A 22208-nucleotide genomic window follows, 5' to 3' on the forward strand; every position below is an offset into this window, starting at 1 on the left:
CTGGGGTAGCCAGATTCTTAATGCAGACACTCGGCAAGATCAAGCAGCACACGTGAAATACATGCATACCTTGGTGCAGTTATTTGCTTTCGGTTCCAGTTCTTCAACTGTCGTTATCTGTTTTAGAAAGTCAGATTCTTGCATCCCTGGCTGGGATCCGCGGCGCTTAAATACAGCTGTTGGATTGGACAATATGACTTGAAGGCTTACAGCAAATCCTTTGTGAAAAGTTAAAAAAAAACACAAAAAAACTTTAAAATATTGGTGTACTTCTCTCTTTTCTATATGTTGGTCAGATCACACACAGTTTTTTGTATGCCTAGGTGCCAGGGCTTGGTTCACAAAAGGAGCATCACCTGTATCACCATCTCCAAAGAAAAACCAGTCATTGTAACACAGCGGCTAAGTGCCATGAATGACAGGTGTATAGGGCGGGGCGGAGGGAGGATGCTACTGTAAAATAGGAAATCTGATCTGTTGATAAAGAGTGAATTCTGTAAGCTGCTGTTTCACAGAGGTAATCACATCCCCACATGTGACATTGGGAACAACTAAGCCCTAAATGGAGCTGAAAAGCTGACTGTCTTTTGGGTAAGAGACGGCCCCGCCCATTTCTCCTGCTGTCCTGGAACATCTTTCTGTATGCTTTATCAAAAGCAGCTCTTGATTTACTTTGAGTTTAGAAGACTGAGGAATGGAAGTAAAGTCAGCTAGCTAGAACATGAATGATACATCATCATTTGGTTTAAATTTCCGATTTGCTCAATCTGAAAAGGGTGGGGCCTTGCAAATTAGTGCAGGAGATACGGGCCATTTAATAAATTTGTATTTCAGTTTTCTAGGAAACAAATTTGTGTTAATTTCCTTTAGTGGTTTGCTCATATGAAAAATCACTGCTATTTAATCTGTAGTTTAACAAACTGTGAAAAGGCTTAGCCATTAAACCCTCTACAAGCCATTTCAGCAAACAATTGTTACAACCTTTGTAATTGCAAGTCTGAAGCCCCAGACCCTGCTCTTAATGAGTAAGCTGACACTATAAAGTTAGGCACCCTCCCAGAATTAAAACTGAGGACCAATCCCCAGGAACAGTTCTTAGCAACTTTTGGCCCTTCTCCATATTAACTGATTTATGCTTCTTTTGCAAAACTATAGTTAGCAAAGTAAGTACCACGTGATAGCAGACATTAATGGGGGAGCTGTGAGAAAACCACATCCAGCATTCTCATAACCTCCAGATGCCTCTGTGGGAAACTTACCACTAAGCTACAAACACAGCTTAACAAGGGGTGCTGAGTGAGGCAGAACATAGAAACATCACAAATCCCAGTTCCTCCCACCAATTCTGGAGGGAGGCTGCACAGTCTAGCAAAAAGAACACTGAATCTGGAATTAGAGGCCTTGTTTTTGCCTGGGTCCTTGCATGCTCTTGGGAAAATGGTCAAGTCACTTAACCTTTCTTGCTTCTGAAATATCCCCATTTCCTCATCTGCAAGAGAGGTGTGACAGTTACCTTCTCAGCTTAGTGGAGTCCACTAATTTTACATCAGACACTAACTACAAAGCACATTTCGCCACCATTTATGATTGGAAAATGGTGCTGACAGGTAAAGGGCTTGTGAAAGTTCTGGGGGCAGAACCAGGCCACCTGCATTTGCCACAACTTTGCTAACAAGTCTGAAGCCTCAGACATAAAACAGCCACAGGCCTCAACAAAACCAAAGGTTCAAATTAACACAAGGAGTGACTTTTCTACTGGGGTAAGTCAGATCTTAGTGTTTGTTTAAAGATTCCTTGCTTTTTTTATGTGCTTATAAATAAGCTGCATCCTTTTTGTAGCTGAGAGTCTGCCCTTCCCAATCACACTGAAGATGCTGGTATGTGTCTCACATGGCTTCAAGGTACTGATTGTATTTCTCCACGTTCATAAACAGAGAGGATCCAAATTGTGCAGAAGGCATTCTGAAAATGATAGGAAGCCACTGTGATCTGAATACCTTCATTTTCCCCTAAGACTTGAACACACTGATCATTGTAAGCACTCAAGGATTCAGCTTAAGAGTATTTTCTTGCTTTCCTTAGTCAGGAATATCATTCTAGCTGTTAAGGCAGAGTTCTATGGCAAAATCCATAATTCAAGGCAAAGCTGACAGGCATTTGTGAAGCTAGTGACTGTTGCTACGAGGCCCTTTCCTGGCCTCCCTGGACAGCGTGACACACCCGGAAAGCCAGCACCCTGGACAGAGGCTTTAGTGGGCCGCTCACCACAGGAGCGAGCTCTCTCTGCTAACACGGAAAGGGAGGGGGGCAGTTCAGAAGCCCTTCACCCCATTTTCTTTGCCATCCCCCAGCTCAGTGAGCTCTTCAAAGGAAGCAGGTCAGAGCCAGCATGCAGGAACCACATGTCACCAGGCCAAGCCCTGGGTCGCCCTCTGGGGAATCACCTGACCTGCTGTGACGCGCAGGAGGTCGAGTTCTCCCTCGGAAAGCGGGACAAGGAGGTTTCAGCTCTGAAACTATTGTTTCCAACCCAAGCGGGATGTCTTGGGTTTTCTTCATTTCCAAGTATTTATGCTTTAAGTATTACATATACTCATCCTTTTTTTGGGGTGGGTGGGGGATTAATTTAGCTTTAAAGTTGTTTGCAGTGGCTTTTGAGATACTTAGGAGCCTTACACAAATCTTGGGAGTAGGATTCTCTGTCCTGGTCAGTTGTGTAAATAATAAAATACAAATGCAGACTGGTTATTCACTGTGACCAGAGGATTCCTGACTTCTGCAAGTGGAGCGGGGGTGGGGTACAGATCTATTCCCTCCCAGTCAGGGACGGCCTGCCGCAATACAGTGGTACCTCGGTTTTCGAACGTCTCCGTTGACAAACATTTTGGTTTACAAATGCCGTAAATTTTATTGATCTATGGTAGCATTAGAGAGTAAAATTCATGCTAAATTTGCAGTTTTAGGAGTTGATTTTAAAGGTCTGGAATGGATTAATCCATTTTGCCTCACTTTCTATGGGGAAACCACGCCTCAGTTTTCAAATGTTTCAGAACTCAGTCTTCTGGAATGGATTATGTTCGAAAACCGAGGTACCACTCTATATGTTTATTGATTAACAATTAGAAACAACATTTGTAAGACATGCGAAGTCCAATAAGCCATTTCCATTTGGAGATGAGCAACAAGGACTGGCTTTTCCCTACTGTTTTAAATAACTAAAAACCAGAAAAAAAAGTTTGAAAAACTAATTTCTAGACATTGGGAAAGAGGCATGCAGGACAAAGATCTCTGAAAAAATAAAACATGAGCCCTACAACTGCCCCACCTTCCTTCCGGAAGCAAGTCTGCAGACTACACCGTGGGGAGTGGAACTCCCAGCTCTGCAGTCTCCTGGAGCTGAGGAATTGAGAATTCCACAGCTGGAATTTGCAGGGCAGACGACTGGAGAAAGCTGTGTTGGTCTGCAGAGGGCTCTCCTCAAGGCCAACTGAGTGTGATTAGCAACTCCTTGTGAAAGTATTTGAGGCCCAGGGAAGAACCACTGGAAAGCAGCAGGTGGACCCATTATTGGAGCTGACTTGGGGCTGGGAAGAGCTCACATGCCCAACAGTCAGAGCAGAACTGGTAAGAGGTGGGGCATCTGGAAAAGTAGTTGGAAGGTTATTATGTTCACTGTGCGGTCAAATGAGTCCTCAACTAAAGGCTGAACTGGTTCTGCCTAACAAACTTTAAAACCAAGCCTGGAAAGGATCAAAATGTTTCCAAGTAACTTAGTTGTACACCTGGAACGGCTCATATATATACCTGGGGTGCCAAGAAAATGTATACAAGTGGACACTTTGGTCAACATTGCTCAAGCAGTAGTTCGCCGTAATCAGGTGTCTGGACGCTGATGGCAACCACTTTGAGCACCTCTTGTAATTGCAGAAGTCAAACATGACTGACTTGTATTCATCGTTATCGGCAAATATTGAATATTACAATTTTAATAGGTTTCCTTTCTTAAAATGTGTATACATTTTTTTGGTACCCTCTGTATGTGTATATATATATATGGGGTATATACATAGAAATCCTCTGGTCACGTGTGTGTGTGTGTGTGTGTATATATATATATGTGTGTGTGTGTGTGTGTATAATGTATGTTATACATACTTTATATAAATATTTTAATATAAATATATTGTTTCTAGTACCTAGCAACATAAAATTCAAACTGCCTGAGATATAAAAATTACCAGATGTACAAAGAATCAGGAAAATACAATCCCATAATGAAAAGAAAAATCAGTCAACAGAATAGAAGCCAGAAATGACACAATTGCTATAATTACAGAACAAGGACATTAAAACAGTTTAAATATACTTTGTATGTTCAAAAAGGGAAAGACTGATCATGTCGAGATATGGAAGATATAAAAAAGACCCAATGTGATCTCATTGTGATGAAAAATACAAGTCTGAGATGAAAAATACACTGACTGGGATTAACATGATAAAACAGAATAAAAGATGAGTAAACTTGAAGACATAACAATAGAAACTACTGAAAGGAAGAATAAAAAGCAAATACACACAAAATGGAGTCACAGAAATAAAATGAAAGGAGTAAAAGTGGGGAGAGGGGGACAAAAATATTTGAAGAAATAACAACTGAAAATTTTCCAAATTTGAAAAAATCAATAAGGACATCTAAGACAACACTACCAACCAACCACCCTGACCTGACATTTATAGAACACGCCACCCAACAATGGCAGAATACATAATCTTTTCACATGCACATGGGACACTATGAAGATGGGCCATAGGTTGGGCCATGAATCAAGTCTAAATAAATTTGAAGGAATGCAAATTGTACAAAGTATTTTTCTGCACAATGGAATTAACGTACAAATCAATAATATAAAGATACCTGGAAAATCTAATATTTGGAAACTAAACAACATAATTTTAAATTAAATGTGGATCAAAGACGAAATTAAAAGGTAATGAAAACAAAAGAAGACATCAAAATCTGTGGGATGCATCTGAAGCAGTACTTAAATGTAAAATATTTTATAAAAGCACTAAACACTTTTATTAGATAAAAAGAAAGGTCTCAACTGAATGACCTGAGGTCTCACCTTTTTACAGTAGAAAAAGAAGAGCAACTGAAACCCAAAGTGAATAGAAAAAAGGTACTAATAAATACAAGAACCGTAATCAGTGAAATAGAAATAGAAAACAGATCAGTGAAATCAAAACCATGTCATTTAAAAAATAATGGCCAATAAAACTGATAAATATCTACCCATAAACACAAATTACCAACACCAGGATGAGAGAGGAGCATCAGTATAGAGTCTACAAACATTAAAATTATAATAAAGGAGTATTATGAACAACTTTAAGGCAGTAAAATTAATAACTTAGATAAAAATGGACAAATTCCTTGAAAGACAGAGCTAGCATAGCTTTCTCATAAAGAAATAGATAATCTGAATAGCCCTGTATCAATTAAATAAGTTTATAGTTAAAAATCTTCCCACCAAAAAAAAAGCAAAAAATAGCCCCCTCCAAAAAAAAAAAAAGCCCTTCAGGCTGGTTTTACTGGTGATTTCAACTAATGCTTAAGGAAAAAATAATGGAACTTTTCCAGAAAACAGAAAAGGAAGGAATGCTTTTTCAATTCTATGAGGCCGGCAGTGCCCTGCCACCAAAACCAGACAGAAACATTACAGTAAAAGAAAACTACAGACCAACAATTCTCATGAACACAGAAAAATTCTTAATCCAACAATAAAAAGCAATAAATCCTGACCAAGTAGGGTTTATCCTGAGACTACAATGTTGGTTTGACATTTCAAAAGAATTCACCAAATGAAGAGACTGAAAATCTGATTATTTCAATAGCTGGGGAAAATGCACTTGACAAAATTCAACATCAAGTCATAATTTTATAAAAGCCTCTCAGCAAACTAAGACTAGAAGTGAACTTCCTCAACTTGAGAACGGACATCTACAAAAACCCCTATTGCCAACATTATCCTTAATGGTGGGAGACAGTGTGTTAAAACCCTGAAGACTGGAATGAGGCAAAGATGTCTGCTCCTAACTTATTCAACAATGTTCTGGAGGTCCTACCCATTGCAATAAGGAAAAAAAGAAAGGAAGCATGGAAAAGAAAGAATAGCGGAGAGAGAGAGAGAAAGAAAGGACAAATTGGAAGGGAAAAAGAAAGTTCAGCAAACCTATTCTCTCTTCAGCCATAGTCAACATCAATCAATAGTGCTTATCAGCTCCTATTGTGTATCAATTTAGTCTCACCTCCATAAGCTTCTCCCACTGGCACATTTTCTTTTTTCTAATTACACATAATCTAATTTCAGCAAGGCTGTTACAAAGCAAAATTACTTCCAGCTCCCAAAGGATAATTTCTGTCAACAATATGTTTATAGTCTAGTCACAACAAAGATACAGCTTTTTGTTTGTTTTTCCTTGAGCAGTCAGTCACTGGCTAGTCGTACTAGAATACTGAGCTCTGGACACACTTCTGTGCCAATAGGTATCAATCTCAAAAGTCTGTGCCTACCCACTTTAAATAAGAAAAAAATCAGTTATCAAATTAAAATATATACACACACAATTGTTTCAGGAAACTTGTCAGAGAAAGAAACGTGTGTGGCACTTCCTCTACTATTTCCTCTAATTCCTTCTGAGGTGTCCAACTCTCCTTTCATACGTCTTCCTGGAAAAGCACACACTGCCTTTGGAGTGTCAGGGTTGGCGTGTGTGCGTGTGTGTGTGTGTGTGTGTGTGTGTGGTGTGTGTGTCTTCCCCACTCCCTCCTTTATTGAGATACAATTCCTAAATACTAATATTTGCCTTTTGAAAGAATATGATTAAGTGGCTTTTAGTACCTACTTATATTGTGTTTCCCTGAAAATAAGACCGGGTCTTATATTAATTTTTGCTCCAAAAGATGCATGAAGGCATATGTTTAGGGGATGTCATCCTGAAGAATCATGCTAGGGCTTATTTTCTGGTTAGGTCTTATTTTCAGGGAAACGTGATAACTCTGAGCACCATTTTTTGAAGACGATTCTTTCTCTGTTGAATGGTCTTGGTACCTTTGACCATAAATGTAAGGGTTTACTTCTGGGCTGTCGGTTCTATTCCACTGATTCATATGCTACCTGTATGCTGGTACCACACTCTTTATTACTGTAGCTGTATAGTAAGTTTTCAAATCAGGAAGTGCCATTCAACTTCATTATTTTTCAAGATTGCTTTGGCTATCCTGAGTCCCTTCCTTTACCGTATGAAATTTAGGATCACCTTGTCAATTTATGCCAAAAGGTCAGCCAGAATTTTGATATTCTGACACTGTTAATGAAATGTTTTCTAGTTTTGTTTTCAGATTGTTCATTGGTAGCATACAGACATACAATTGATTTTCATATATTGACCTTATATCCTGCAACCTTGCTGAATTCATTTACTAGCACCTTTTTAATAATTATGTGTGTATTCCTGAGGATTTTTTATGTAAAAGATCATGTCATTGACAAATGGAGATAGTTTTACTCCTTCCTTTCCAACCTGGATGCCTTTCATTCCTTTTTCTTGCCTAACTGCCCTGGCTACAACCCCCAGTGCAGCGGTGATACCAGGGTCCAGAACAGTCGTCTTTGTGTTCTTCTTGATTTCAGGAAAGAAGCTGTCAGTCTTCAACTATTAAGTATGATGTTAGCTGTGGGTTTTTCATAGAAGCCCTCTGTCAAGCAGAGGAAGCTCCTTTCCATTCCTCATTTATTGATCTTCTCTCCAGTGTTTTTATCATGAAAGAATATTGGATTTTGTCAGGTATTTTTTCTGCATCTATTGATTTGATCACGTGGCTTTTGTGCTTCATTCTATTTATATGGTGCATTACATTTATTGACTTTGTATATAAACTAACTTTACACTCCAGAAATAAATCCCACCTGGTTATACTATATAATCCTTTTTATATGTTGTTGGATTAACATTACTAGTATTTTGTTTAGAACTTTTGTGTCCATATTCACAAGGGATATTGGTCTATAGGTTTTTTTTTTCTGTGATGTCTGGTTTTGGTATCAGGGTAACACTGGCCTGATAGAGGACTTCAAAAGTGTTCCCTTCTTATTATTTGAAAGTGTTTTCTAAGCTCTTGTTTGAAGCCATCTGGAGAATTCTTTTTTCTCTGTGAGAAGTTTTGTTGATTATTAATTCAATATATTATTTATAGGTCTATTCAAAGTTTCGTTTTTCCTTTTGAGACAGTTTTAATAGCCTTTCCATGAATTTGTCCATGTCATCTAGATTATCTAATTTGTTGGCATACAGTTTTTCATAATTTTCGCTTATAATTTTTTAAATTTTATTGGGGAATATTGGGGAACAGTGTGTTTCTCCAGGGCCCATCAGCTCCAAGTCGTTGTCCTTCAACATAGTTGTGGAGGGCGCAGCTCAGCTCCAAGTCCAGTCGCCGTTTTCAGTCCTAGATGCAGGGGGTGCAGCCCACCATCCCATGTGGGAATTACACTGGCAACCTTGTTGTTGAGAGATCGCTCTCTAACTAACTGAGCCATCTGGCTGCCCCTCGCTTATAATTTTTTCAAATGTAAAGTTGGTAGTAATGCTGCTTTGATTCTTGATTTTGGTAATCTGAGACTTCTCTTTTTCCTGAGCAGCCTAACTAAAGGTTTGTCAATTTTATTGATGCTTTTAAGAAAACAAACTTTTGGTTTTGTTGGTTTTCTCTATTGCTTTTCTATTCTATTCCTTTTTTTTTCTCTCTCTCTAATCTTTACTTTTCTCCCTGCTGCTTATTTTGGGTTTAGTTTTATCTTTTGTTTCTAGCTTCTTATGGTAAAAGATTAGGGTATTGGTTTGAGATCTTTCTTCCTTTTATTACTTTTATTTTTATTATTTTTAAGAGATCTTTCTTCCTTTTAATAGATGCATTTGCATCTAAGGACTACATTAGCTGCACGCCATACATTTTAGTATTTCAAAGTATTTTAATTTATCTCAAAGTATTTTCCAATGTCCCTTGTGATTTCTTCTTTGACCAGTTGCTTACTCAGGAATGATGTGGGGTGTAATTGCCACATACTTGTGAATTTTACCAATTCCCTTCTGGTATTGATTTCTAATTTCATTCCAGTGTGGTCCAAGAACATATTTTGTATGCTTTCAATTATTTTAAATTTATTAATATTTTTTATGGTCTTTATATTGCTTTATGCTCAAATCTGCTTCAAGCCTCTCTAGTGAATTTTTCCTTTCTGTTACTGCACTTTCTAACTCCAGCATTTTTACTTGGTTCTTTTTTAAAATATAATTTCTACTTTTTTATATCCTCTGTTTGATGTGACATCATTCTAATATTTTCCTTTAGCTATTTTCTTTGGTTGACTGGATATATTTAAAATTGCTGTTTGAAAATCTTTGTCTAGTAAGTCTAATGTCTGGATTTTCTCAGGGACAGTTTCTATTGCTTTTATTCTTGTAGTTTGGTCATGCTTTGTTCCTTTGCACGTATTGTAATTTCTTGTTGAAAACTGGACATTTTATGTAACAGGATGTGGCAACTGTGGAAATCAGATTCTCTCACCTCTCTTGTGTTTGTTGTTGTTGCTCTTTGTTGTTTGTAACTGTTTAGTGACTTTCTTGAATTATGTCAAGTCTGTGCTTTTTGCTCTGTGTGGCCACTGAACTCTCTGCTCAGTTAGCTTAGCGGTCAGCTAAATATTGAACACCTATTTCCTTAAATGCCTGGAACGGAAGTCTCTCAGTCTTTGCCAAAGGTCTGTGTGTGCATGCATGCACAGCCACGCAGTTTACAATTCTGCCTTAGCCTTTACTTCCTGCTTACACAGAGGTTTAATGTCAGCCAGAGACAAGAACGCAGCGCCTTGTAAGGTTTTTCCTTAGCACGTGCACAGCCCTGGGCATGCGCACAGATCTGCACATCATGTGGCCTCCTAGAATACTAAAAATTTGTAAGAGCTTTTCAAAGCCCCCTATGAAATATTATATTCTCCCATTGTTTTCTTTTCAATGTGTTGCTTACCTTATTGTTTGCCACAACTGTTTATCTTGGCCTCAGGGAACTGCACAGGCAAACAATCAACATTTTGTTTTTTATTTTTTGTTTGGGTGGTGGCGGTTTGTTTTTTTAAAATGTCCCCAATGGAAAAGGCTGTATGAACGGGATGAGCTCTGAGGTCAGAGAAAGACAGACTCTGTGAATTGGATATTCTAGGGCACTTTAGGTCAAATAACGGCAATTCTCTTAGAATGGAGCTTTGAAGGCGTTCCAAGCCTGTTCTTCCCTCCCAGTGACTGCTAGGATCAGCAGCTGCTGATTTTCGTCACGATTAAAGGGCTCTTGGTTTTCAAGGCTACGATGGAGCAGGGGCGAAGGAGATGGGAGTAGGGCAAGTTGAAACAATGCAACACTCAATGCAGTTCTTACCAAGATGTATCTATTTTATCTTGAATAAACACTCCCCAGATTGATGTACACCTTAATTTCCATAGCTCTGAAAAAGTTGACTTGGACAATTTTTGCTAGTCTTATCATTGCTTTTATATAGGACAGACTATTCAGGCCTACTTACTCAGCCATTACCAGTGATGTCTCACAAAGATTAGAGCAGAAATGAATGAAATAAAGACTCAAAAGATAATAGAACAGATCAATGAAACTAAGATCTGGTTCTTTGAAAAGATAAAACTGACAAACCTTTAGCTAGACTCACCGAGAAAAAAGGGCTCAAAAAAAATAAAACCAGAAATGAAAGAGACGACGTTACAACTGATACCACAGAAATATAACAAGTCTTCACTTAATGTCATCAATAGGTTCTGTGACTTTAAGCGAAACAATGTATAACAAATCCAATTTTACCAGAGGCTAATCAATATAAACAAGAGTAAAATTCCTACGGCATCTCATTAATGTTATAACAAAATGACATTATGTGAGGGCCTGCTGTGCAAAGAATCATGAGACTACTACAAACAAGTATACATCAGCAAATTGGACAACCTCGAGGACATGGATCAATTCCAAAAAACATGCAACCTACCAAGACTGAATAATGAAGAAATAAAAAAATCTAAACAGACTGTATATATTAGTAAGGAGACTGACTCTGTATTCAAAAACTTCCAAACAAACAAAAGTCCAGGACCACATGGCTTCACCGGTAAATTCTACTAAATATTTATAGAAGAATTAATACAAATGCTTCTCAAACTCTTCCAAAAAAAAGAAAAGGAGGAAACACTTCCAAACTCATTTTATAATGCCAGCATTACCCGGATCCTATAACCAGACAAGGACTCCACAAGAATTATAGGTTAATATCCCTGATGAACATAAACGCAAAAATCCTCAACAAAATATTAGCAAACCAAATTCAATAATACATTAAAAGGATCATAAACCATGATCAAGTAGGATTTATTCCAGGGAGGCAAGGATGGTACAACATCTACAAATCAATGTGATCCACCACATTAACAAAATGAATGATAAAAGTCATATGATCATCACAATAGAAGCAGAAAAAGCATTTGACAAAATTCAACATCCATTTAAGATAAAAACTCTCAACAAAATGCATGTACAGGGAACATACCTCAACGTAATAAAGGCCATATACGACACGCCCACAGCTAACATCATACTCAATGGTGAAAAGCTGAAAGCTTTTCCTAAGATCAGGAATCAAGAAAAAGATGCCCACTCCCATCACTTTTATTCGACACAGTATTGAAATTCACAGCCAGAGCAATTCAACAAGAAAAATATAAATAAAACACATCCACATCAGAAAGGAAGAAGTAAAACTGTCACTTTTTGCAGATGACATTATATATAGCAAACCCTAAAGATTCTGCAAAAAAAAAAAACACAAAAAAACAAAATGTTAAAACTAATAAATTCAGTAAATTGCATGATAGAAACTCAATATACAAAAATTTATTCATTTCTATACACTAATAACAATAAAAATCAGAACGAGAAATTAGGAAAACAATCTCATTTACAACTACATCAAAAATAAATAAATAACTTAGGAAGAAATTTAACCAAGGAGGTAAAAACTCCATACACTGAAAACTATAAGACATTAATGAAAGAAATTGAAAAAGACACAAATAAATGGAAAGTTATTCTTTGCTCATGGACTGTAAGAATTAATATTGTTAAAATATCCATACTACCCAAAACAATCTACAGATTCAGTACAATCCCTATCAAAATTCTAATGGCATTTTTCACAGAATTAAATCAAATAATCCTAAAATATATATGAAACCACAAAAGACCCTAAATAGTCAAAGCAATCTTAGGAAAATAGAACAATGCTGGAGGCATCACACTCTCTGATTTCAAACTATATTACAAACATGTAGCAATGTATAGTAGTCAAAACAGCATGGTATTGGCATAAAAATAGACACACAAATCAATGGAACAGAATAGAAAGTTAAGAAATAAACCCATGCATCTATGGTCAACTAATTAAGACAAAGAAGCCAAGAATATACAATGGGGAAAAGACAGTCTCTTCAATAAACTGTGTTAGGAAAACTGAACTGCCACATGTAAAAAAATGAAACTGAACCGTTTCACCACTGAACCGTGGTGTAAATGAAACTTACACCACACACAAAAATTAACTCAAAATGGATGAAGACTTGAATGTAAGACCTAAAACCATAAAACTAGAAGAAAACATAGGCAGTAACCTCCTTGATATTGGTCTTGATGATGATTTTTTTGGATCTGACACCAAAAGAAAAGGCAACAAATGCAAAAATAAACAAGTGGGACAACACCAAATAAAATGCTTCTGCATAGCAAAGGAAGCCATCAACACAAGGAAAAGGCAGCCTACTAAATGGGAGAAAATATTTGAAAATTACAAATCTGATAAGGGTTATCCAAAATAAATAAAGAATTCATACAACTCAACAACAACGAAAACAATTTGACTAAAAAGTGGGCAGTGGATCTGGATAAATATTTTCCCAAAGATGACATATAAATGGCCAACAGGTGCATGAAACATCATTAAATCATCAGGGCAATGCAAATTAAAACCACAATGAGAGATCACCTCACATCCGTTAGAATGGCTGTTATCAAACAGACAAGAAGTAAGGGTTGGTGAGGATGTAGAGAAAAGGGAACCCTTGTGCACTGTTGGAGGGAATTAAATTGTGGGGCCACTATGGAAAACAGTATGGACATTCCTCAAAAAATTAAAATAGAACTACCTTACAACCCAGCAATTTCACTTCTGGGTATTTATACAAAGGAAACAAAAACACTAACTTCAAAAGATATATGGACTCCATGTTTACTGTAGCATTATTTACAATAGTGAAGACATGGAAGCAACCTAAGTGTTCACTGATGGATGAATAAAGAAAATGTGACATATATAACTACATATATGTAAGTGTACACACACACGCAATGGTACATTACTCAGCCATTAAAAATAAGGAAGTCTTGACTTTTGCAACAACACTGATGGAACTTGAGAGCATCATGCTAACTGAAATAAGTCGGAGAAAAGCAACTACCATGTGATCTCACTTATACGTGGACTCTAACAAAAAAATATCCCACTCCTGGATTGGTGGTTCCCAGAGGAAGGGCATGGAGGTTGGGTAAAGTGGGTAAAGAGTCAAAAGGGACAAACTTCCAGTTACAAAATAAAGTCAGACCTGGGGATGTAATGTACAGCATGGTGACTATAGTTAATACTGCACTGTATATTTGAAAGGTGCTAAGAGAGCAGATCTTAAAAGTTCTCACAAGAAGAAAAAAAAATATTTAACTGTGTGGTGATGGTTGTTATCTAGACTTACTGGGCTCATCATTTTGCAATTTACACCAATATCGACTCATTATGTTGTATACCTGAAACTAAAATAATGTTATAATTCAATTATATCTCAATAAAAAATGGAAAACTTCTATTTAAGTACTTTTTTCCACAATCTTGTACCCTCTAGTGTTGGCACCTGCGGACTATCCAACTGAAAAAAATGTTAATACTAGTGTTTCAGGAATCATTTTCACTAGATTTAAATCAGATACAGAAAGCCAAAGTGAGGGCTGTATAAAAGGAATGTGTCCTCACTTACTGTCATCTCTAAACATTCTTGATTTCTAATAAGTATTGTTTATTTAATCTATAAACGATTCATTTAAATCTCTATTCTGAAAACGATAAACCATTAGAATGCTGAACAAGGATGGAAAACTTGATCCTAAGAATAAAAAGATTAATTATGGAAGCTTAATTAACTGAATACTAAAAATATCCAGAATGATTTTCTAGTAAGTTGGGGGCAGGAAACTGAGTCGTGCCTAATACTGAAGTTCAGAGGAAGAAGTGGTTCTATTGGCTCCACGGCCAAAAAGATTCTGATGGAAAATGAACCACGTATATGTTGAGAATGGCAGAATCAACAGGCTTGACACTGCCTGAGAATCACCATCTCATGCTTTATTTCACCTTTAAGATTTTCTACTTTACATTATCCATGAGTATTAATGAATATGTCACTAAGCCACTCTACCAACCCAGAAAGGATAGCAGAACGGGTGGAGAGAGTATCTATGTTCCTATTCTTCAAACCCCAGTGTAGAAAACTAAAATAATTTTTAAAATAACAAGAGTTGGTGAGGATAAGGGGAATCTGGAACTCTTGCGCATTGCTGATGGGAATATAAAATGATGCAGTCGCTGTGGAAAAAAGTATGGCGGTTCCTCAGAAAAGTTAAACACACAATTACCATATGACCCAGCAATTCCACTTCTTGATATCAACTTAAAATAATTGAAAGCAGTGGCTTAAACAGTGACTGTGCACCCCTTTTCAAGCAGCATTAATAATAGCCAAAAGGTAGAAACAATCACATGTCCATCAATGGATGAATAAACAAAATGTGATATATAAACAATGAAAAATTATTCAGTCTTAAAAACTTCTGGGGCCGGCCCGGTGGCTCAGGCGGTTAGAGCTCCATGCTCCTAACTCCGAAGGTTGCCGGTTCGATTCCCACATGGCCCAGAGGGCTCTCAACCACAAGGTTGACGGTTCAACTCCTCGAGTCCCGCAAGGAATGGTGGCCTCCGCCCCCTGCAACTAAGGTTGAACACGGCACCTTGAGCTGAGCTGCCGCTGAGCTCCCAGATGGCTCAGTTGGTTGGAGCATGTCCTCTCAACCACAAGCTTGCTGGTTCGACTCCCGCAAGGGATGGTGGGCTGTGCCCCCTGCAACTAGCAACGGCAACTGGACCTGGAGCCGAGCTGTGCCCTCCACAACTAAGACTGAAAGAACAACAACTTGAAGCTGAACAGCATCCTCCACAACTGAGATTGAAAGGACAACAACTTGGAAAAAAGGCCTGGAAGTACACACTGTTCCCCAATAAAGTCCTGTTCCCCGTCCCCAATAAAATCTTAAAAAAAGAAACTAACGTGCTACAACGCAGATGAACCTTGAAGACATATATATGCTAAGTGAAATGAGTCAGACATATAGAACAGATATTTTATAATATCACTTATGGAAGGTACCTAGAACAATCCAATTCATACAGACAGAAAGTACAATGGCGGTTACCAGGGACTGAGGAGGGGGGGGAGTGGGGAGTTAGTGTTTAATGGGTACAGAGTTTCAGTTTTGTGATGATGAAAAATTTCTGGAGCTGGATAGCACAATGTGAATGTTCTTAATGCTTAATGACTGTACACTTAAAAATTATTAAAATAGTAAATTTTGTTACGTATATTTGACCACAATAAAAGAAATAAACTTGATTCCCAATGAATATAGGCAGTCTTTTCTCATGTTGGTGGTGTTTTTCAGTTGTTATGACTTTAACAACTCTTCTATGCTCAAATTCTCTTCTTGCTTTACCAATGGAAATAATTTTATTGAGCATTCTCAAACCTTTCGTTGCGTGGGGAGGCTATCCTACCTGCAGACTGACTCAACCGGTGGCAGGGGAGGGGGCCATGTCTAATGGACTATGATGAATCACAGGAAGGAACATGAGAGCTGCTACAGACCACCCACACCTGCTATTCTTAACTCTGGCCGAGCTTCATCATCACCTCAAGACTTAAAAAATCCATAGGCGTGCATAGCACCCAACACCAGGCCCCACACCGAGATTATGGTTGCATTGATCAGTGATGGAACCCAGGTATGCGTCTTTTTCAAAGCTCCCTAGGTAATTCTGATGTGTAACCAGGTTGGCGCCCACCAAATTAGACCCCCTTAGACAGCTCTCTGGAGTACTGTTTAGTATCTGCTCCCTTTCTAAAAAAATCTTAACCATTAAGAAATAATGGTCGTGTGATCGCAGAAGGAATAAGAAGCTGTAAATCTTTTAGTTTTGGTAAACCTTAAACTAGAAAAGGAAGACAAGTTAAAATTCATGAATTCAAAAATAATGTATTCAAGCTATACTGTCAGGGGCTGTGCCAGACCTGGCGATGCAGGGAGAAGCGACGCGAGCCTCTCCCAGGGCAGCTCCCAGGCGAGCAGACAGGCGGGGCCGGCAGGAGGCTGATGCGAGCGCCACCTCCGGGACAAGTGCGTAAGTGCAGTATCCTAGGGGAACATGGGGGCGGCATCTCTGCTGGATGATGGAAAATCAGGAAAACCTTCCCAGAGAAAGCAACTCCTGCACCACTAATGATTCCTGAAAAGTGACTAGAAAGTGACATTCCATATTCTGGGCTGAAGGGCAGTATGTGCCACTCTCAGTTATCTCAGGCCCATCAGCTTGGGCCAATACTTGGCTGGCCCTGGTGCTGGGCTGTGGCTGAGGGATTTGAAAGGAGGTGGAATGAAGTGCAGAGTGTTTGGGGTTGGGGTGATACGGCTATTCATGGGCTCAGGAAGAACACCAGCTCCTTTAACTTCTGAAGCCAGTGCAGAGAGATGGGTGGTAGTCACAGCAAACAGCCTGTGAGCCAAGGGAAAATGGCATGTGTGCCAGTCCCCCGGTCAGCGGGGCAGAGCAATAAGCCTTAATCTTATTACTTGCATTAATAAAGTGTGTATAATAGATACCAAATGAGAACTATATCTCGGATGCTCTCCTAGGCTCTCTTAGGAAAGTCAAGGTGGTGAAAAGGCACATTTCTCCACCCCCCTCCCGTGACCTGATTAGAAAACGTGAGAATCATTCTTTTAAATCCTTCCCATGTGACATCAATAATTTGTATAGAGAACGACAGCCCCTTCCCAGCAGCAGGGCCAAGCTGACAGGTACACTACACCAAACACCTTGCAAATCTGTTACTAAAGGCATTTTCTATCAAAAGCTCAAATGCAATTTGTTTGTTTTGCTTTTTAGCTGGGATATTACAAAAATGAGCACATATCTGCTCCTCAACAACTTTTTAATGTTTTTTGTTTTTGTTTTTTTATCGCTCTCTTTTTACGGTATTTTATCTAAAGCAAGGGCCGGTGTTTATCTCCATATGGCATCCTGCATGCTGAACTAACTCACCAAATGATAATGAGCACAGGTCCACCAGCCAGGAGAGCAATGAAGTTCACCATGAGCCCAAAGCAAAGAGTGTGCACATTCTTAAGTATTGCCTTCACAAATGATCTGGAACAGCTAGGTGCAGTGAGGATTCAAACATTCACAGAAGAGCAGGAACTTTTGCACGTATCTATGCTTACTTTGACCTGACAAAACCCAGAAGACAGGCAGCCTGATCCCCAATCTATAGGCTAGGAAACCCAGAAGTACAGCCTGTCTGCCCGAGCGGGGCCTAGGGGTCAGCGACCCCCCACCCCGCAGCTGCCTGCACAGATGTGACCACCATGGGAACCAGTCACAGCACTGAGCTGATGCCCCTGGACAAATGTAGGAGCCATTTGAGCCCAGAGACATAGCTAATCTCACTCCTTGGTTAAGAAACATAACCGTCATTGACTGTCTATGGTGTTGTACCAGGTACTTTGTATGTGATGTCTTACTCTGTAAAGAATTCCATTTACTGTTCTGCAAATGAAGAAAGCAGAGGCTGAGAGATCAAGAATGGGTCACTTGGCTGTAAGTGGGAGAAAAGGGATTCAGAGCCGAGTGGGAAGGCCATCCCTGGGGACGCACTGAGTTTGAATCCCAGCTCTACCACTTAATCACCGTGAAACCCTGGACAGGTTACTTAGCATGTTTAGGCCTCAGTTTCCTTATGTTTAAATGAGAATAATACTAGCACATCCCTCAGAGGGTTGAGTGAGGGTTAGATAAGAAAGCACATAGTCATCAGCCTGATGACTGATAAATACTCAGCACACAATTATTAAGTCTGCTGGACTTCTCTAAGAGAAAACCTGCTTTTCAAGATTCTTAGTCCTGAAGGATGGCTTTATTCCACTGAAATTGTGAGGGAAGTTATACGATATAAATGCAGAGCTGCTATACCTGAGGTAGGATGGGGCTCTGCAACCCCCTCCTCCCCACTTCCCCTGCAGTCCTTAATGGGCTCAGTGGATTTCCTCTACCTCCACCAAGCCCAGGGTGCACAGGGCACACTGGTTATGAGCACACGGGTGCTCCTCACCCCAAACGCACCCCTCACCCCCCACAGCCATGGCACATGTGGACGGGACTTAGCACATACAGCCATCACACGCCTACAAGTCTCTAGCCTGAACCTCCTCCTGGCTAAGACGGGTAAGAACAGGGACAGGCTTGCCAGTACCCTAACACCCCCCAGCAGCCCCCCCAGTTCCGTATGTTGTGAGGACTTGCAGCTGCCGTCTCCTCCGGGACAGCCCACCTACCACTCAGTGACAGTCACTCTGCAGTGGCCTGAGGACAGTCCCAAGTCAGTCCCCAGAGCCTGCACTAAAAGGTACCAAATGACCCATCAAGTCAACTGTCCTGACAACATTCAATAACTTCATCTTTCTTATACAAAACACACAGGCATTGAAAACAGCACACGTAAATTACAAATGGCCCCAAACTGGTGAGAAGGTTATTCCCTCAACTTTCCCGCAGTATTTATATTCATTGATTTTGGCTGTGCTCGTTTGGCTTTGATGGTCATCTGATCCGGGCTGAGCTGAAGTTCATTACTGCATTATCTACCAAAAAAGAGTCTGCCAACTCAATTACCCAGGCAAAATTCCTTGTCAACAAATATCAAGAAGGCCTTGTCCACCGGTTATTTCCAGAGAGCCCATGGAAACAGAGCGGCAGTCATCGCCCAGGGTGATCCCTTCATCCTCTTCAGTTTAATAGTCATCACTGACAACATTTTCTTTACGAGGCCTGTCTGGTGAGCCGGCAGTGGTGACAGAACCGCTAGGATAGGGCAAGTGCTCAGAGTGCTTTAAGGCGGAGGCTTTGGTACCCACGGGACCAGGACTGGGCATGGACTGGAGGGCTCTTGCCCCCATGTTGGGGGGTGGGGAGCTTCAACAACTATCAGGAGGTACTACCACTGTGGGAAGTGCTATGGTACAGAGGTATCGGTGCTTATGGTTATGGGATGTAATAACAAGGCTGGGCGCTGTCAGTCTGGGGTGCCAGCAAGGACTTCCCTGAGAAAGAGACTTTCAGCTGAGAACAAAAGGATAAGCAGGGCTGAACTATACAGAAAGAAGGGGCATTTGTGGGGTCCCAAGGTGAGGGTTAGGATGGGCGGGAAGAAGTGCAGGGGCGGGTGCCCCCAAGGATGAGTGGAGGTGGAGGCTGTATGGGGAGGGGGCGAGCTGGGGAAGGGCAGGCAGAGCTTTGCAGCCATGGTGAGGGGGAGTTCTTTACCCTATGAGCACAGGAGCAAGGGACTGCCAAGGTCTGGCCTGCACTCCTGAACGGTCCCTCCTGCTTCTCAGGAGAGGGCTGCTGGCGGTGGTGGGCGCAGGAAACCCGGGCAGCTGTTACTGCCCCGCCCCCCCAAGCCCCTCCATGAGGACGGCATACCTACACTGAATGCGGAGCCTGGAAACGAGCCAAAGGATGCGATTTATTTTTTTCTAATGTGCAGATTCCTATGTTTGCACAGCTGGTATTTTGGTTAACAGAATGTTCTCATTACCCAAGATTACATTATTTTCTGCACATACGTCACAGCTCAGATAATACCACAAATCACACCAATTAAAAAGAAACTACAATTAAGTTTCATATATCTGTCATCACCACACCATACAACAGTGTAAAAAAGAGCTAAACTTCTGTTGGTTTATGGGCAGGATCTGAAATGACTTGTTAAAATTCAATAAATCCGTTATGGCTACTGTATAAGGATCCTGTCGCCTCCCACTCCCGCACCTCAGCCTCATTACCCCCCACCCAAAATGGGACCCACTCAATCATTCATTGCACAGATGATGCAACTTCCTCTCCCTCTTTGCTCTACTGGAAACCTAACTTTCCTCAGATAATTTTGCTGACCTTTCAGTCCCCTTGAATGCAGGCCCTTTATTCTTCCACATATCCCTTGCTGCAGGGGACAGTCTACAAGGTCCTAACGGCTACCAGCCAGCCCTGTGCAACCACCTACATGCTTTGGCTTTCACGCTCCCACACTCGCCAAGCACCCTCCTCTTCCCCGCCCATGACATGAGGCACTCAACAGCTGAATTCATCATTTACCCACACCTTCTCTCCATGGACTTTGTCGCCGGTCCACCCCAGCTCTCTCTTTTTGGGCCTTGTCCTCTTCCCTGGCTCCTGCCCCTGCAGCTGCTTTAAATGACAGCTCCCGGGGAAAGCAATCCAAAGCCACCACAGAGTCTCTGTGGGAGCTGATCCATTCCCAGGGTGTCCACACACTCATGTCCACAGGTCTCCAGGCAGAGGACTAAGAGTCGTCCTAGACGTCTCATCCCTGTCTGTAAGCCACACATGAGGAAGGTGTATCACTTTACAATCACATCTCATTTTTATCAGTCATGAAAAAGTCCACAAAGCTGAAGGTGACCTTGAGACATCACTTAATGTACCCTTTGCTTTGGTGGATGAAAGAAATTAGTAAAATGGGGATGTGGGAGACACTCTTTTTCATGACAGGAAAGTTATCCTTTATTGAGCCTGTGGTATAATGAAAAAATGTGTCTGGTCTTTGGCAAGGAGCTTGTAAAACCCTTAGAATTTCCTAAGTGACAGAAGTAACTTCGTTATGTTAGTGAGGTAGCTCATGGTGGGCCCCTAGATAGCTTCAGGTTGGGGTTGGTTACCAGAAAAACTAACCAACCACATGATTTAGAAGGTAGGGACTGTGGGCCTTCTCAGCCTCTGGGGATGGAAGCTAGAGACTGACTTCAATCCTGTGGCCATTCACTTAATCAATCATGCCCGCATAGTGAAGCTCCAATAAAACCTCTGAACACAGGAGTCCAGTTGTGAACACATGAATGTGCTGGAAGGGTGACACATCCTGATTCCACGAGAAAAGGGCACAGAGGCCCTGAGTTCTCTCCCAGACCTCACCCTGTGTGTCTTTTCATTTGGCCAGGCCTAATTTGTACCTTTTGTATGAGAAATGTAATAAGTAACGCACTACCCTGAGTTCTTTGAGTTCTTCCAGTAAACTGTCAAACCTGAGAGGGTGTGAGAAACACCAAATGTAGGTCAGTTGGTCAGAAGTGCAGGTGGCCTGGGGAACCCCAAAGTGTGGCTGGTGTCTGAAGTAAGGGCAGTTTTGTTGGGGACTGAGCCTTCTAACTTGGGGAGTCTGTACTAACTCTGGGTGGTTAGTGCCAACGTTCAACTGCAGTACACCCAGCTGGATTTTTACCAGAACAAAGTCCCTACTGCGTGCCAGGTACTCAACTGGGAACTGTACATATTGTCATGAAAGGAGCACAGTGCCCTGCCTGCCACCACCTAGAGTTAAGAATAAGGTACATGCAAACACTGAGAATTCAAAATAAATATCTCAGCCTTAAGTTCTGAGTGTGGACAAATCTCTTCCTCCTGGCAAGGCTGATGACCACTTTTAGCTCATTTCGTTCAAGCAAATGTTTTTATTGACAGCAAAGTGAGTCTGTCAGTTCAAAGTAACTCCCTGACCTCAAAACAGAGCTAAAAACTTCGTGGACAGCCTTCTTTTTAGTCAACAAGAACTGGCTAGTGGCCAGATGCCCAAGGCGCAGGAATTGAATGAAG

The 22208-nt window shown here is 40.5% G+C and overlaps 1 protein-coding gene across 2 annotated transcripts in view; it reads right to left on the bottom strand.

The window, feature by feature from the left end:
• B3GAT2 (beta-1,3-glucuronyltransferase 2) overlaps positions 1-22208 on the bottom strand; it is a 77414-nt gene that overhangs the window by 4573 nt on the left and 50633 nt on the right. Inside the window, exon 3 of one of the 2 annotated variants that reach the window (XM_019749323.2) lies at positions 70-218. In XM_019749323.2, coding sequence (XP_019604882.1) covers positions 70-218 — 149 coding nt within the window. The remainder of the gene's footprint in view (positions 1-69; positions 219-22208) is intronic. The other variant, XM_074333169.1, reaches the window with a different exon arrangement.

Source organism: Rhinolophus sinicus, linkage group LG05 (genome assembly GCF_036562045.2).
Source record: "Rhinolophus sinicus isolate RSC01 linkage group LG05, ASM3656204v1, whole genome shotgun sequence".
NCBI lineage: Eukaryota > Metazoa > Chordata > Mammalia > Chiroptera > Rhinolophidae > Rhinolophus > Rhinolophus sinicus.